The sequence below is a fragment of the Apteryx rowi genome, unplaced genomic scaffold (genome assembly GCF_003343035.1).
Source record: "Apteryx rowi isolate R43461 unplaced genomic scaffold, aptRow1 scaffold_16, whole genome shotgun sequence".
NCBI lineage: Eukaryota > Metazoa > Chordata > Aves > Apterygiformes > Apterygidae > Apteryx > Apteryx rowi.
In genome coordinates, this window is record NW_020447863.1 from 5,787,655 (window position 1) to 5,802,956 (window position 15,302).

General features: G+C 46.2%; 1 protein-coding gene across 1 annotated transcript; it reads right to left on the bottom strand.

Moving 5' to 3' along the window:
* Window positions 1–1,059: 1,059 nt before the first annotated feature.
* On the bottom strand, window positions 1,060–15,288 carry LOC112963078 (cholesterol 7-desaturase-like; the record flags this gene model as incomplete). Its single annotated transcript, XM_026059801.1, has 7 exons — window positions 1,060–1,218; window positions 2,714–2,890; window positions 4,227–4,346; window positions 4,666–4,791; window positions 6,258–6,436; window positions 8,710–8,898; window positions 15,093–15,288. Coding segments are annotated over 7 exons (1,146 nt in total), but the record flags the coding sequence as incomplete, so codon positions are not given.
* Window positions 15,289–15,302: the final 14 nt, after the last annotated feature.

Genomic DNA, 15,302 nt, shown 5'->3' on the forward strand with positions numbered 1-15,302 from the left:
GTGCACAACAGCAGTAGCAACCAGCCTATTTGGAAAGCTCCTTGATTTGAGCATTCGCTTTTTCTAGTTCTTGGCATAAAGTAACTTTGAGACAGTCTGAGTCTTGCAAATACAAGGCAGACTCTTTCTATGGAGAATTCAGGTTTCTTTAGGGAGTATAGCAGGGCAGAATTTTGCCCTTCAATACAGAGCACTTAGGCGCAAAGCACAAGAGAATCTAGAACAGTTTTAGCCAAATTTGCAGCCTAGTTTTCATATATGAGCTTAATTTTTGATTGCAGCGATGATAAGTGATACCAGTGATCTTGCCATTAGACACAAATTTTTACAGCCAATTGGTATTGCTGGAATCCATGGTGTTTTAAAGCAGGATCTTATTCACATTCATGACCTGCAGAACTGTTCTCTAAGTGCCTTGGTCTTGTTTTATCATCAGGATAGTCCCTCTACTTCCCAGCTAGGTGCAATAGCTCTATGAGGAATTCATTCATGCAGAGCTCAGTAGGCCGTAGGAAGCCCACGGGTATGGTAAGGGCATGTGTTCCCTGCATGGTAGGCAACAAAAACCCAGGCTGCCCTGACTGCTGCCAGAAAGAAGGAAGAAGACAGGCCTTACAGTCACACCCCTGACTGCCATGCAGGCATCAGCCAAGGCTTCTCCGGAATGAGACTGATCCCTGCCCCAGGCAAGGCGATGATGCAGAAGCAACAGCAGGCCTTGCTGGGACAGGAAACTTCAGGTAAGAGAAGGCCATGTGAAAGGGATTGAAGGGATGGCAGCAGTGAGAGACAAGGACATTTTGGAGGGAGGTCTGTCTATCTTATGTACACAGTGAGTTCACACATTACAGTGCAGATATAAGAGCAAGCGTGTTACAGCCTTTGAGCTTTGATAACCTCAGCATGGAGGGGAACTCCAGGGCTCAGGCTTGCCTCCCTATGCCAGTGCCTCAATTCAATATATTAATCAGGCCTGCCCAACACTGCTGCCCTCCAGCCCAGATGGGCAGGAGCCACCTGATGGCTTTTGGCCACCTTCAGCAGAGGGGAGTGAGGGCCTTACCAGTCCAGGCCTTCCTGCGCCGTGAACTTCATGCTTTTCTCACTGTAGAATTGAGCATACCAGCGTCTGTGCTTTTGGATGGTGGAGTCTTCTTTTACAAGGAGGGGCTTAGGGAGATACTGCTTGTTATTCCAGATGGTTATATCACGTTCAAACTGTAGGAAAGAAGGAGGGTCACATTCAGGTGAGGAATCTGAACCAACTTGTGCATGCTACCTGCACACCAGGTTTATTTTTAGCATTTCTCCCAAATGCCTAGTGTAGGACTGTTTATTTTATTTTTAACTGATAGCACTACAGCTTTGTCTGTTGGTAGCAGACGTGTTTGCCCCCCTGCAGCACCAAACAAGAAGCCATTTCCAGCTTGGGCAATGTCCCCATCATAGCTAATGCTGCAAAAGAAATGGTTGTTGTGAAGTAGGAAGCTGCTCCACCTGAGATTTTGAATTGTTAGGCTGTATCTCCACTGGTACTCTCTTGTGAAAGCCAACCAGGAGTTTATAAATTAAACATCCACATCTTGAAGTCTACTCAGAAACATGTTATAAGGTCTATGGAGTTTTCCTTTGTGGATTCTCTGCAGAAATGAGTGCTGATCATTCACCTTAGCAAGAATACAAAATATTAAGCCAGCATTTGTACAATATGAGCTAGCACAGCTAATTTTGGTTTTGGGTAGGTTTTTGGCAGCTGAAAATTGCCTTTCAGCAGTTTTCACTGTAGTGCCAGTGAAACTCTCTCTGGTCAGACCAAAAAGTTTCCAAGCTTTAACAGTGACATCAGAAGGGAATTGCATGAACTATTCTGACAGCAGCCTACAACTACTTGAAAGGGAGTTACAAAGATGATGGAGTCAGATTCTTCTTGGTAGTGCCAGATGGTATAACGAGGAGTAACAACCAGAGACTGCAGGTTGGGTTCAAGGTGGACATTAGCGGAAAAAAAAAAAATTAACAAGGTGGGTAGGGCAATAATGGAACAGGTCACCCAGAGAGTTGGGGGGCATTCTCCAAAGTAGGAGGTTTTCAAGGCTCTTAGCTGAAGCTAAACAAGCCCATGTCTGAGCTGACCTTGGCAATAGTCCTGCTACAACTGGGATACTGGGCTGGAGACTTCTAGAAGGTCCTTCCACTGATTCTGTGACCCTCTGTGGTAGGGACATGGAAAAACTCTTTTGGAGGGGCAAGAGTTGCCAAATCTTATGATAGTTTAACAAAAGGTGGATTTCTTGGCATAGTTCTTGCCAAAGGGAAGAGGCTGTCCTTAAAGTACTGGCCTGGGATGGAGGAAATTTGGATTCAATTATTAGTTCTGTCAAAGACTTCCTGCAGTTTGGGAAAGGTTGCTTAAGCCTTGTGCTTCAGTTGTCCATGCACCGGAGAGGGATAGCACCTCTCTCTCTGCTGTCTTTAACAGATGAGACACTGCAGGGACCTTCTTTACATGAGAAACAAATTCAAAGAGCTCCAGTTTAATTCTTTGGGCTACTGAAACTAGGACATCATGCTGAACACTGAAAGGATCTATCCCACAGTGCTTTGCTCTGACATATATCTGAGCCCAGATAGACAGCTGTTCTTCCTCCCCAGTGACTTCTATCTGCTGAGCTCCAGAGGCCCATCTTTGGCTGGTCTTCTTCAGAAACCTTACCTGTATGCACTCTGCTTTCAGGATGAACTTGGGGATTATGGCTGGCATGTTCTTCTGGTAGTAGATTTTGTGGACAACATTCTGCAGGAGAGGCTCCATGGGAGTCACAGTCTGCAGGATGATCCCATGGCCCAGAAAAGCATGCTCAAAAATCAGGAAAACCAGTCCTGGCCCCACCTGCGGAATAACAGAGAACCCTTGCAGAATATTCTCCAGTGGTCCAGATCTCTGGTACAGCAACTCCCACACCTTGAAACCTGCTTAAGATGTCAGGATATGGGCTACACAGAGGGACTATCCACCTCACCAAGTTCTCGCTTAGGTGAGATCACCATCAGGAATGAGGGCAATGGGAGTACCTCCTAGAGCCTTTTCCCTGCTCCTCAAAGACCGAACACAGCTGTGGCACAGAAGGGCAATGGGTGAACATCTCTGTTCTGCCCAGTGCATCCCGTTTATGCAGCCATTGACCACTCTGTCTAGGACTGGGACAGAGACCCAGGACAGGCCACTTTCCTAGAGCAAAACCTCCAGATCAAGGCATTAGCACGAGGCTCTTGCTGCCCTGCCTGAACCTCCACCCACTGAGGTTGTGACACAAGCTTAGCATGCACACCAAACTTCCCAGCAACACAACAGGAGACTCAGGGACTCTTTTTCCAGGAAAAACTGCAAGACCCCCCTGGTTAGAGCTTTTAGTGTGCAGGGTTCCTAGGTAAGGCGAGAAAGGATCACAGCAATAATCTAGTCTGACCTCCTGGGTTACACACAAATATAGGAATTCCAAAATCCCAGTCATACAGCTTGTACTCAACACTGAACACAGAGGAATACATGATTAGGACTATGTCCTGCCCTTGACCTCTTCATAAGTTACCTTTCTGTATTTGACACGGAGGACTGACCATGTTTCACCAGCCACAAAGACTGTTAAAGTAGTAATCCTCACTATTTGAAATGAGGAGGCCAGCCAAGGCTGGTGCAAGGGGCAGAAGCCAAAAGGTGCTGCTGACTACCTCTGCCTCACAGGTGCAGCTGCAGCGGCTCTGGCCCCTGCTGCACTCCTGTGAGCAGGGCACTTGTATTGCAGCCATTGCCAGAAAAAACAGCTCTGTTGTATTCCCCTGCACACTGCTCCCTTGCACCGCTGCACGGTCCTGATTAGTCATTGAGAATATTGGCATATTGGTGCTCTTCCAGGCATCATAATGTCCCAGGGTCTGGATTCTCTCCACAGGTGGAAACAGAAAGTCTTTCTTACTTCATGACAGTTTCTTTTGTTTGTGGCAGATTTTGCACCTTGCATCTTCAGGAGTGCTCAGTAACCCCCAGTTTCCAAGGGCCTGATATGTCAAAGCAGCAATGAATCTTTTTACRAATATGGTCACAGGTAATTAAAGGTTACCAATAAGGATTAAATGGCAACTGAGGCCAGGTACCCATGTCTAGGATCACTGAACTGTCTGCTTTCCCTGGTATCTACACAAGGTGTTTGATGGAACATGTTACATACCTGTCTGGCTGAAACAGTCAAATCCAGCAAGGAGAAGTGTTTTCCAAACACAGTTGCTCTGTGTTTAACCAACAGTTGGGCGCAGTGCTTGTTGGGCTCTGGCTCTGGCTGCCATTCAGCCTGAAGGGATGGAGAAATGACTCAGTCCGAAGACCCAAGAAAACAGGAGTACAAACTAAGGTAGGGTGACCTTTGCAGATCACAAAGGAGGTAACACCAAAATGGTGGTAAAAGAAGCTGGCTGTGAAGACCATCTAGAGATAAGCACAGATGAGAGAGTGTGGCTAAAAGTCTAACAGACATGAAAAATAGGCTACTTCTGAAAACAAGGGGATGCGACAGAGGGGATGAGGCAGGACTCATGGAAAGCTTTGAAGCAGAAAGGGGATCTGGCTCAGAAGACTTCCAGCTAATAGGCTAGTCGTAGTAATTCTTTTACCTTCCAGATATGCTTCATAAAATCCCACAGCTTGGACTTTGTATATCTCAAATCGGTTCCACTCAGAATAGCTGGTCCGTGGAGAAAAGTCAGATGAGCTGTGTCAGCTGCATTCTCAGGGATTTCCTGCCATTGGGGAACAATTTTCAGTTGTCTGATAGCTGACTTGGATACAAGCTACCTGTATTTTCTGACATATTTAATAACGGTATTGCAATAACATCAGACAGAGTGTTATTGCAATACAGACCAGGGCACATTGCTCCAACCACAGCAGAGATGCTCTCAGGTACAAGACATAGCAAGAGGATGAGGCAGGCAAGTGAGTGAAGGAGGGGACCTCTTAGCACAAACTGACTTGGTACCAGTTTTTAACTAGTGTATGGGAATAATTTAAACATGTGTAACTCAGAAAATTCAGGGTTGATTTTAAGCTCAAAGAAATCTAGCCACGTTAACATTTGCAACCACAAAAGTAGGGTACTCAAGCGAGTCCTTATATCTGGCCCTGTAACAACAGTGTTGCAAGGAATAAAGCATTTTTGTGATTGTGCCCCTAGACTGGATTTCATGTATTTTTAAACCAGTTGGAACCTCCCAACCACACCAGCCTGCCCCCATTATGTCACTTTTTAAGAAGTTTTAATTGCTTTTATTACTCAAATATGGCAGTCTTTTAGCACCTTGACAAGTAGCACAGAATGGCCCTGGCATGCGAGCCATGATGTGCACGATGGTTTGCACTGAAAAGCAGACATGAAATAATTTTTACTATCCCATCAGTCTTTCCTGTTCTCCCTACTTCTCACACATCTTCTGCTCACTCCCAAAGCCATATCTCCTATGTCTCTTGCACCTTCTTCATTTCTTTCTAATCCACCCACCTTTGTACTGGTTTAGTAAGTAGACCAGGTACAGCAAAAAACATTTCCACATTTCCAGCCTCATTTTCACTGATAGCCAATGGAAGCAATAGGCATTTTGAAGAAGGGTATCTCTACATGGCACATTTGCCAGCATATAACAATGATTATGAAGATTAACAGCAAAATAACCATGATCTTCCATTCCTATTATTTGGTTGAAAAGCCTCCTGACTGCAATTCTTAGAGAATCTTTTTTAAAAAAAATTAAATCAGTTTTAAGTCAAAGTAAATTAACAGATTCACTTTAAATACACAGAACATCTGTTCTTTATTCAAGAAGTACATGTTCTGTGTTTGGAGAACATATGCTGTATTCCCTGTATATATCACAGTGACATAATTCTAGCTCTAAACTCTGCTGGCAGTACTGGGACTGCCTGGTGGCACTGGGCACAGCCAGAGCACTGGTTAATCGGTAGAGTGCCTGAATTGGGCTATACAAGATGACACGAGACATGGGCATGGCCACATGTCTACATGGTGCTGCCAACTCCTCTCTGCTTAACCATGGAAGATGTTTTTAAAAAGGAAAGGGCAAGAGGTGCAAGTTACCCTAAACCACAGGCTCATGAACCACAGTTGAGCCCTCTTGCACCTTCCCTAGGACATGGTTTCTCAGTGTCCAAGTCACACAGGGAGGGACCAGACCCTGCCAGGCTCCCCTACCTGGATGTGTGCATTGATGAAATGCTCTGTTTGCCCACGAAACACCCACTCTTCCGTGGTGATCTCCCGCTGCTCGGGGACAGCCCATGTTGGACTGACCCCATCACAGTGGTACCAGACCAGCAGCATCCCGTTCACTTCGCAGGAGGGCCAGGTCCGAACCTTTGCAAAATCTGGCACTGTAGAAGAAAGCAAGCATTGATTAAAAGAGGTGTTTCCCAGGATGACATTGGTTAAACATCACCTTGTCCTGAACTACAGCTAAGAGCTCATCTGTGTGGGTGATATTAATGTGACACAGGCTCTCTAGGGGAGTTTGTAATCTTTCAGCACACTGATCCTCAGGATATGATCCTGAGGCTCATAAAAGATTGTTTCCTTGCATCAGTTTTATTTCAATTTAGTATTTTGCATAAGTCTTCTAAGGAATAAGCTGAAAGTATGGCTATTTACTTTATAGACTACTTTTACTCTTCTTAAAACCATTCAAATAATCACATGCATGCTGCATCAATGAACCCTCCTCAAGCTTCAGTAAGTTAAAAGGCCATGTTTTTAGTTATAGGTATATTGAGAGTAAAAGCTGTCTTTAACTCCTGAGCTCAAGTCATTCTTTGTTATAATATTATAGTATCATCTGTTGCTTTAAGAATATATCTGCAGCTTTTCCAGTGAAATATATTTTCATATTTACATTTACCAAAGTGTCAGAACATTTAGCTTCTTACTGGATGGAAATCTTTTGCCTTAATTACTTTTTTTTTTTTCAATTCGCAAGCAAGTGCAGAGAGACTAGCATTTTCTTATTATTCAGAATTTTAAAATCACTTGGGAGGTGAAATAATGGGAGAGCTTACATTTCTTTTTCAATCCGCAAATACCAAACGAGGCAGGAGATCATCGCTAATATTTCTAATTGAAAATCTGGTGATCATGGCAGGGGTGATTCATCTCTCTAAAAGAGGGCTTCATTTTCCTGCTGACATCTAGTGCCATGTTAGGTTCTGTGACTCTCCTGCCTGTCTGGAGGCCTCCTGAAAGTCCGGTGCTCCTCTGCCGGCCCTGGGCACCCTCAGCATTTTGGACTGCAGACACTGCCCCTTTCTGCACCCCGCTGTGCCCCAGGAACAGGCTGGCACCCAGAGCAGGTGACGCTGGTGCCCAGGGCTGCCCCCAGACCTGGCAGCAGAGCTGCCCACCCGAGTGCTCCAACATACCTCTCTCTCAAAGTGACCTGCACGAACACAGATGGCTTTTTAATCTGTTTAAATCAACCTGACCTGTTTGGGCTGAAACGGGAACAGGGCAGCTCTTTGCAGTTTGCACTCTTAATAACAGCAGATAACCATGCCTTTTAATAAAGCAGTTTCAAGTGGAACAATGCATTTTGGCAAGCGTTTGCCTATGACTGGAATATTCTTTGTCATTTTATAATGAAACACCCTTTGCTCCTTACTTGGAATCAAATTTTCATTCAAATGCAGCTCCTGAGTGAATATGAACAGAAAAAATATAGTATTAAGCTTTTTTTTGACAAAATAAAAAATAGGAATTGTTGCTTGGTGAGCTCTATAAATTGCTTATATTATCACATATGGATAAAATGTTTCTTTTACTTTGAGAAAAATTATCTGTTTGGCAGAAAGACTGAGTTTTGCTGCTAATTGATATTTTCTTTGCTATCCCAATCAGGGAAAGTTGAACATCTTTAGGAAAATATTTAAGAAACACAAGCCAAAGCAAAATTCAAAGTATTTTAAATCTGCTTGCTGATTTCAGTTGCATTTAAAATTGGTGCTTTAAATTGATTAAGGAAACTAGATAAAGTAATTGTTGCATATGAACTTTATGTAAGATATTCTTCCTACACAATGCAGGGTGCATTCAAAAGGTAGGTGTATTTGAAGAGCTTTCCTAGATTCTAACCAAAAGACCTCTTTAAACCTAAAAAGGAGGAAAAAAAGGCATTTAGAGACGGTTCTGTGATGTTAAGGTGATGACAGATTCAAGCACTGACATGGTATGGACTATTATTGCAGAGTACAGAATAAATTCTGAAACACAACAGTTCCTCAGGATCCATCGCTCAGATGCTTTTTGTTTTCATGGCTTGTGGTGAAATGCATAATTCAGAGTTAAAAATATTCTTTTGATGATACACTGCTTGCTAAATACAGGAATTGCAGGGCTATCAACATTGAAAAGGGTAGTTATTTAACCAGATTAAAGTCTCAGTTATCATCTAACATATGAAAGTGCACTGGAAAGTACACAAGGACACAGACAACTCAAGAGGAGAATTAGGGCACTGCATGAAATAGGGGAAGAGTACGGAGAGTGAGCTACTATAAAAACCTTAGTTTCCATTTCCTTAGTAGAGTAGCTTTTTATGAGGATGCACTGGGCACAGCCATTACTGTGGATGCTTTCTTCAGGTTTGGGGAGGGTTCACCTTTTTCAGCATATGGGATGCTGGTGCATTTTCCATCTTCTCCTCGAAACTGCCATCCATGAAATGGACATTCGATGCAGTTGCCCAGGACGCGACCACCCACAGCAAGGTTAGCACCAAGGTGAGGGCAGTAAGCATCGACCACATACGCCTGTCCATCCTGGGTGCGAAATGCGGCAAGCTGTTCTCCTGAATGTCAAGGCAGAAATATGAGGTTATAAGGTCATCTGTGAAAACAACATCCCCACATGAGGCAGTCAGGTAAGACACATATTGCTCAGACCCTTCCGAACAGGCAGCAGAGACAAGTAAGAGGAGGACCATGCAAAGGTTCCTAGGCAAAGAAGTAATATATATATTTTTTAATCCTGGTAGTTCCAATTCTGTTGGATTTCCATAGCTGGACTGCCTTGGATCATCAGCAGAGCTGAACCCAGCTGATATCCTAGTATGACAGTTTGCAAAAAGACTGTGCAATCAGCTGACAGCAGCCTGACAGGCTAGTTTAACAAGCTGTTTTACTACTTAGCATGCATCTGCCTGTGCAAAGATATCCAGAAGTAGCCTGGATACCGGATCCTGGGAGGAAATACACTGTTAAAAATTATTACTGGACGTTTCTAGAGGAAGAGCAGCTGCAGGACAGAAATAGGATTGTTCCAGATGAGTTATTCAGCCACAAGATGGCACCAGGCTGCTGCCAGAGCCAGCCTGCTAGTGCCCAGAGTTGAGAGCATGAGAAAGACACTGTGCAGGGTCTGGGGAGACATTCCCAGACAGGAGGTCCTTTCCAGGCAAATTGGAGCCAGGAGGTATTTGCTGACTGCAAAGAGGGTCCCTGTTGGGATGCTGCAGATGCTGCAGCAAATGCTTTGGGTTTGGTGGCCACTGATTCATGGTACTCGTTTAAAACACATCCCATTGCAGTGACCAGTCATGCCATAGGCCCTTCATGCCAGATGTTTCCACCGCTTCCTGCAGCATGCTGGCACACCACAGGGCTGAGTAGCCATCCTGCTTCCCAGGGAGGCTGATGGAGAGCAGAAACTCATCCATGCTGAGACCATTTCCTTTCTCCAGGCAGTGGGCAGCACAATTTTGCCCATTCACCTCTAAAACCTCGTGGCCCTAACCCTCAGCCCTGGTGTAGGAGCTCTTGGAGCCTGTTTCAGCTGTGGGATAATAGGTGTCACCACACAAATGTTTAAAGATTGACAATGTTCCTCTGCTAAAGGAGGGCTCCACACAGAGCAGAGCACAGCCAGGTGAAGCAATAGCTGTGTTTGAAGAGAACCCCGTTCCCGTACCTTCACCCGAGAAGTGAGGCTTCTGTCATGGGCCACATTTGGTGAGGGGCGTCTAGAGGAGAGAGTATGGGCTTACACATTTTGGGGAGCTTTGGTAATGTTAGCTGAAAGGAGTACCCTCTTATCTGTGCCAGGGTGTGCTTTTGAACTCCAAGAGCAATCTGCATTGCAACTCGACAGAGAATCACATCCCCTGGGGAGAGACAGCCAAGGACTACGAGCCAAAACACTGACAGCTTGGTAGCAAATGGAAGTTTTCTGGTTAAGCAAAAGGAAGCACTGGACTGTTCTGCTCCATCCAGGGAATGAAGGGAGAGAGTTGGAGCTGACATGGCTGGGCTGGACTGTACTGCTCTGGCACTCAGCCTCTTTTCTCTATAGTTGGGTCTGATTCCTTGTGCTTGCTGAAGCAATATGAGATTTGCCCTACCAGAATTTGTCAGTGTTCAGTTCTGAGATCTCTCTCTTCATCCCCACCCACAGGGTAGCACAGTGTTAGTTGAGCAAAGAACTATTAAAATGTTTGCTTTGACTTACGGAGAAATAGAGAATACTTGCACAATAGCCGTAGGTCTGGTCATGGCACTGCTCTTTGCCCAGCTGTGCAAGTTAGCTGACACTGCATTGCACGCCACAGTATTGTCTAAATAAATAAATGCTCCACCTAGAGGGGCTGAATACATGCCAGGTGCTTTCCTGACACCAGCAGAAGCTGTTCTGAGACAGCTGCACACCTGCGAGGGTTGCAGTACTGAAATACCTGCTAGCATGCACGTAGTGCAGAGGCCTTAGCGAGGACAGCAGTTGTTCATCGGTGACCTGGCCTGAAAGCAAACCTAGACCTGCTCTCAGTGGCCACATCTGTATGAACAGACTCCAATGTGCTTCTGAGTTCCCAGGTCAGCTATGTCCCCCTTCTGTACCAGAGCACAACAGGACAGGACACCATGTCCCTCCCTTGGCCCTACACTGCTTTGCATGAAAGGAAACCCTGGTATACAGGCAGACAGAACCATCTCTGAAAAAGGTGCTGGATCTGGATGTCCACGGGCCAAGGATCTCAGGATGCATCGCAGAAGGAAAGTATAGGTGAAAATTTTTGATTCAAGTATGGCCAGACTACAGAAACGCACACAATGGAGGCTTACCCTCACAAGGAGACGTTCCCAAATGCCAGCAAGCGTTGATTTGAGACCAGGGCTGTTCAGGGAGGTCTCTTAACCTAGTAGCTTAGGGAGCAAGAACTTAGTGCAGTCACTATCCCTGTTTAATGGATGTTCATGACAAAGCCTGAGATTTCCCTAGCTTACCTCATGCCTTGCTTTGTAAACAATAGGCTGTGCCATGCTAGTGAAAGGCCCCATCCCTGTGCACTCACCTGTCCCTGGGCACTCTACATGGTTTCAGGACTGCAAGTGTTGACTGCTGTAAGAGGAAAACACAGCCTGCAAACTCTGCAGTCTGCAGAGTAGTTTGAACACCACTCCCCCTCTGGCCAGCCCATCTGTGCTCATACTGTGCTACACCTGGCAGAGTAGCACTTATTCTGTACTCTCATTTCTTCTACAAAGATGCAAAAGCTTAGAAACTCACCCACACAATTCCTGTTCTGCACATTAGATTGTGAGCACCACCTTTTTGGCATCCCATTCTCCCTGGCCATCCCTTTCTCCTGGGGCCAGGAATTTATGATGCCAGTTATTTCAAAAAATAAAAATCATAGAAAAATGATTATAGAAAAAAAGTAACAGAATTATTTTAAAGAAATAGAACTTAAAATTGTATTCTTACAACAAGCTAGCAAGTTCTAGTCAAGGCAATCAAAGCATCCTTTCTGCACAATGCATGTCTTTCTCAAGCTACTGACAGTCTATGCCAACTCGATCACAGACAGTTTCCTTCACTGGTTAGGTTCCTACCACACCCCATATCATGGTGTCAACTTATTTCACAAAGATCATTTCCCTCCAGTCCAGCAGACCAGACAACAAAAGGAAAATACAGTTGATGGTGTTGTTAACCTGCAAACTAGTTATAAAAAATAACACTTGACCTTCTTTCTTTCAAGGTGCCAGGATTCATGGCCATTCTGATCTCCAGAGATTTCCAGGTTTGCAGACAGACAACCAAGGACTCAACTCTTTAAGCACATATATTCCCTGCTGAAGCTGGCAGGTGCATTGTAGTAGTAGAGCACAAATGTGTTGTGTTAGTCAACACCCTGGAGAACCTGGTCTAACATACAGAGAAGAGAATCAAAACCTTGAATCAGACAGCAGAAATCCAGCCAAGAAGGACAGGGGGCTTCTGGATCAGGCTGGCCAATGTCTCTGAACCACTAGCTATTTTAAAGATGGGAGTCTGCTTCTCCTTTTCTCCCCACCTACAATAATTAACTGAAAGTCTCCAGAAACAATTTCTTGGGGTATTGTGCATCCTGTATGATTTGGAAATGTCACTGCTGCTCCCCAACAAGGGGAGCTAAGCATTGCCAAGGAGTCAGCATTTTCTTCAAACACAGCAGGAACGCACTCATGGTTTAGGTGAATGCTTTGAGTCTGGGCTTGTTTGTATTTTTTCTACAGTAAAAGAGAGCCAAAGAGAACAAGCACTGCTAAAGCAATCCAGTTAAAACCCAGGGCACTCTGTCTTCCATACTAAGCTTCAGGCTTGCATAGATCCAATTCCATCAGCTTGTGAAATTTGGTCATTACAGTGGATACTGTAACTTAAGGTTCACTTAGTGAGAAATAAGGGCAAACTAGACTTTGGGAGACAGATTCTGTCCATATTCTCCCAGACAGTCACACTGATGACAAATGACACMATGTAAGCTACCATACACAAAGCCGCTTCACTTGATGGAAGCTGTGTTATCAGGGCAAAGAAAAGGAAACCCTGAAAATTTACCCATCCTTTGATCTGGCAGAAATGTATCATTGTAGTCCAATACCTGGACATCCCTCCTTACCCAGGAAGCCTGGCACTGTTTCCTCACAGTCCTTATGGAAGGCTCTCATATATTTTTTTGTTGGCACAAGGCACAAGGGAGTGTATGGACTCAAGGTGAAGGTCCTTCTCTCTGCCCCCAATTTTTAAGCATCAGCATTTTCTTCTTTCACTAACCAGCCTCACTACCTGACCTGAGGTTCAAGGCAAAGTGGGGAAAAGCAGGGAAAGGGCTTCTGCCTGAACAGCCTTTGGAGGTGTTACAGGTTCACTGGGAGCAGCAGCTGTGCAGAAACACAAAGGAGAAACAGGGGTAGGTTAAACCAGAACACTGCAGTCAGAGTACTGGGGTACTGTGCTCTTGGGAGGTCCCCAGTCCCCTCCCTCACACACCTCAAGGAGCAACCCTGCAGGCTGGTGTCTGCATCTGAGTTTTAAGAGACAGTTTTTCTCCAAGAATGGTTCACTTCTAAAAGTTTCTTTCTAATAGGTAGTCTGGAGCTCTTCTGCCTTGGAGATTTAAGGCAGTGCCCAGAGCCAGAGCTTGCTGGGCTGCCCAAAAAGCTCATCCAGGACTCCTGAGTGAATTCTGCTTTTGTCTCTGGCCTTTGCACTCTGGAGCCAGCAGAGCTAGAGAACAAACTGATCTCTGCTCTGGCTTATGAGGCCAATATCCTGAGAGGACAATATCCTGGCTTACCATAAACTGAGAAGCTCTATTGCAAGTGAATACCTAGAGTACTAACAACCATGTACAGGCATGGATGTTTTCCTGTGAAATAAACCTATATTTCCTTTATGGAAAGCAAATTGCTATTTTTGCCAGAAATAGCACAAGGCACATAAAAATCCCCAAGGCTACCATGCAGTTCTGGAGTTCTGGCTGGGAACACAGCATTTGGGAGATAGCAACTTGGAGGATGCTCTCAGGGCTTTTCCTGCACGGGAGCCACTGAGCAACTCTGAGCAATTGTGGCTTCCACTGTAAGTCAGAGCAGCTTCACCACAGCAAGAACCTGGACAGCAGTGCTGCCCATGAAGGTCAAAGCAGCATTCACCCCACATTTACAATCCCAAGAGAGAATGAGGCTTTTCTGCATGCTCAATGCCATGTTTTGAAAGGTCTCTAGCCTCAAAGGTTGGATCTCGTAGAAACTGGGTCAAATGTTTTTTATTGTTTCATCTCCTCTCACTCACATCCTCTGGAGCAGGACCTCATTTCCAGGCTATGCTCAGACACTCCATGCAAAGTAAATTAGATATGCACAAACCTGGAAGCTTTGGGTTGTTCAACAGTCTTAGTTAATGATCAGTCTTTCTGACACCAGTACATTATTGTCACTCCGCAACTAAAAGTGTTTTTACCAGCACATTTTAGTCAGATCCAGAGAACTGAGCCCCAGAAACTAGGCTTTGGATAGACAACCAAGAAAGTTCTAGTGTAACAGACAGACTGGTGGTGGCTCTCCAGGACACAAATATTGAAATGAATTGTTCCCATTATATGAAAAAAAACTTGACAGGAGAGGAAGGCTCTTGAAAACACACCCAGGAAACACCATTCCTTAGTAGTGAAGGGTCACCACTGGATCAGAGGGATTTTAACCCAGAAACAACTCTGCTGAGGACTAAGGCACTTACACGAGTCCAAACTCATTGCCAGGATTGCAGGACCCTGGACAAGCCCAGAGCCCCTCCGAAGCAGCCTGAGCCGCCACTCCCACCCCCCAGGACATGGGGGAGATGGGGGCAGCAATGCCCAGGAGCAGAGCTCAGACAATGAGGTGTCCTGTATGCTGGTTAGGACCCTGAGCGACGATGCCCTGATACCCTGGCAGGGAGCCCAGGCAGCGAGATGCCCTGTACGCCAGCAGGGAACCTGGGCAGTGATGCCTCCATGCCTCGGGGGAAAGCCTGGGCAGGGAAGCCCCTGAGGGAGCGCGGGCCGGGGTGCCCCGGCACGCCGGCAAGGAGCTCGAGTCGCGACGCCACCGGTACCCCGGCAAGGAGCCACGGGCGGGAGGTCCCGGCGGAGAGCCTGGTGCAAGATGCCTCCGGTGCCCCGGCGGGGAGCCCGGGCGGGGAGCCGTCGGTGCCGGGGGGGAGCCCGCCCGCGGGGACACTCACCGAGCAGGGCGACGCTGAGGACGGCGCCGCGGGGCAGCTGCGGGGAGTCGAGCAGGCGGTACCAGCCGTTGGGGTAGGGCGGCGGGGTGGCTCCGGGGCGGCGGGCGCGGCTCAGCCCAGACACCGGCAGGCAGCCCACCTGCCCCGGGCCGCGCCGCAGCTCCAGCGGCCGGGCGCACGCGAGCAGGAGGAGGAGGAGGAGGAGGAGGA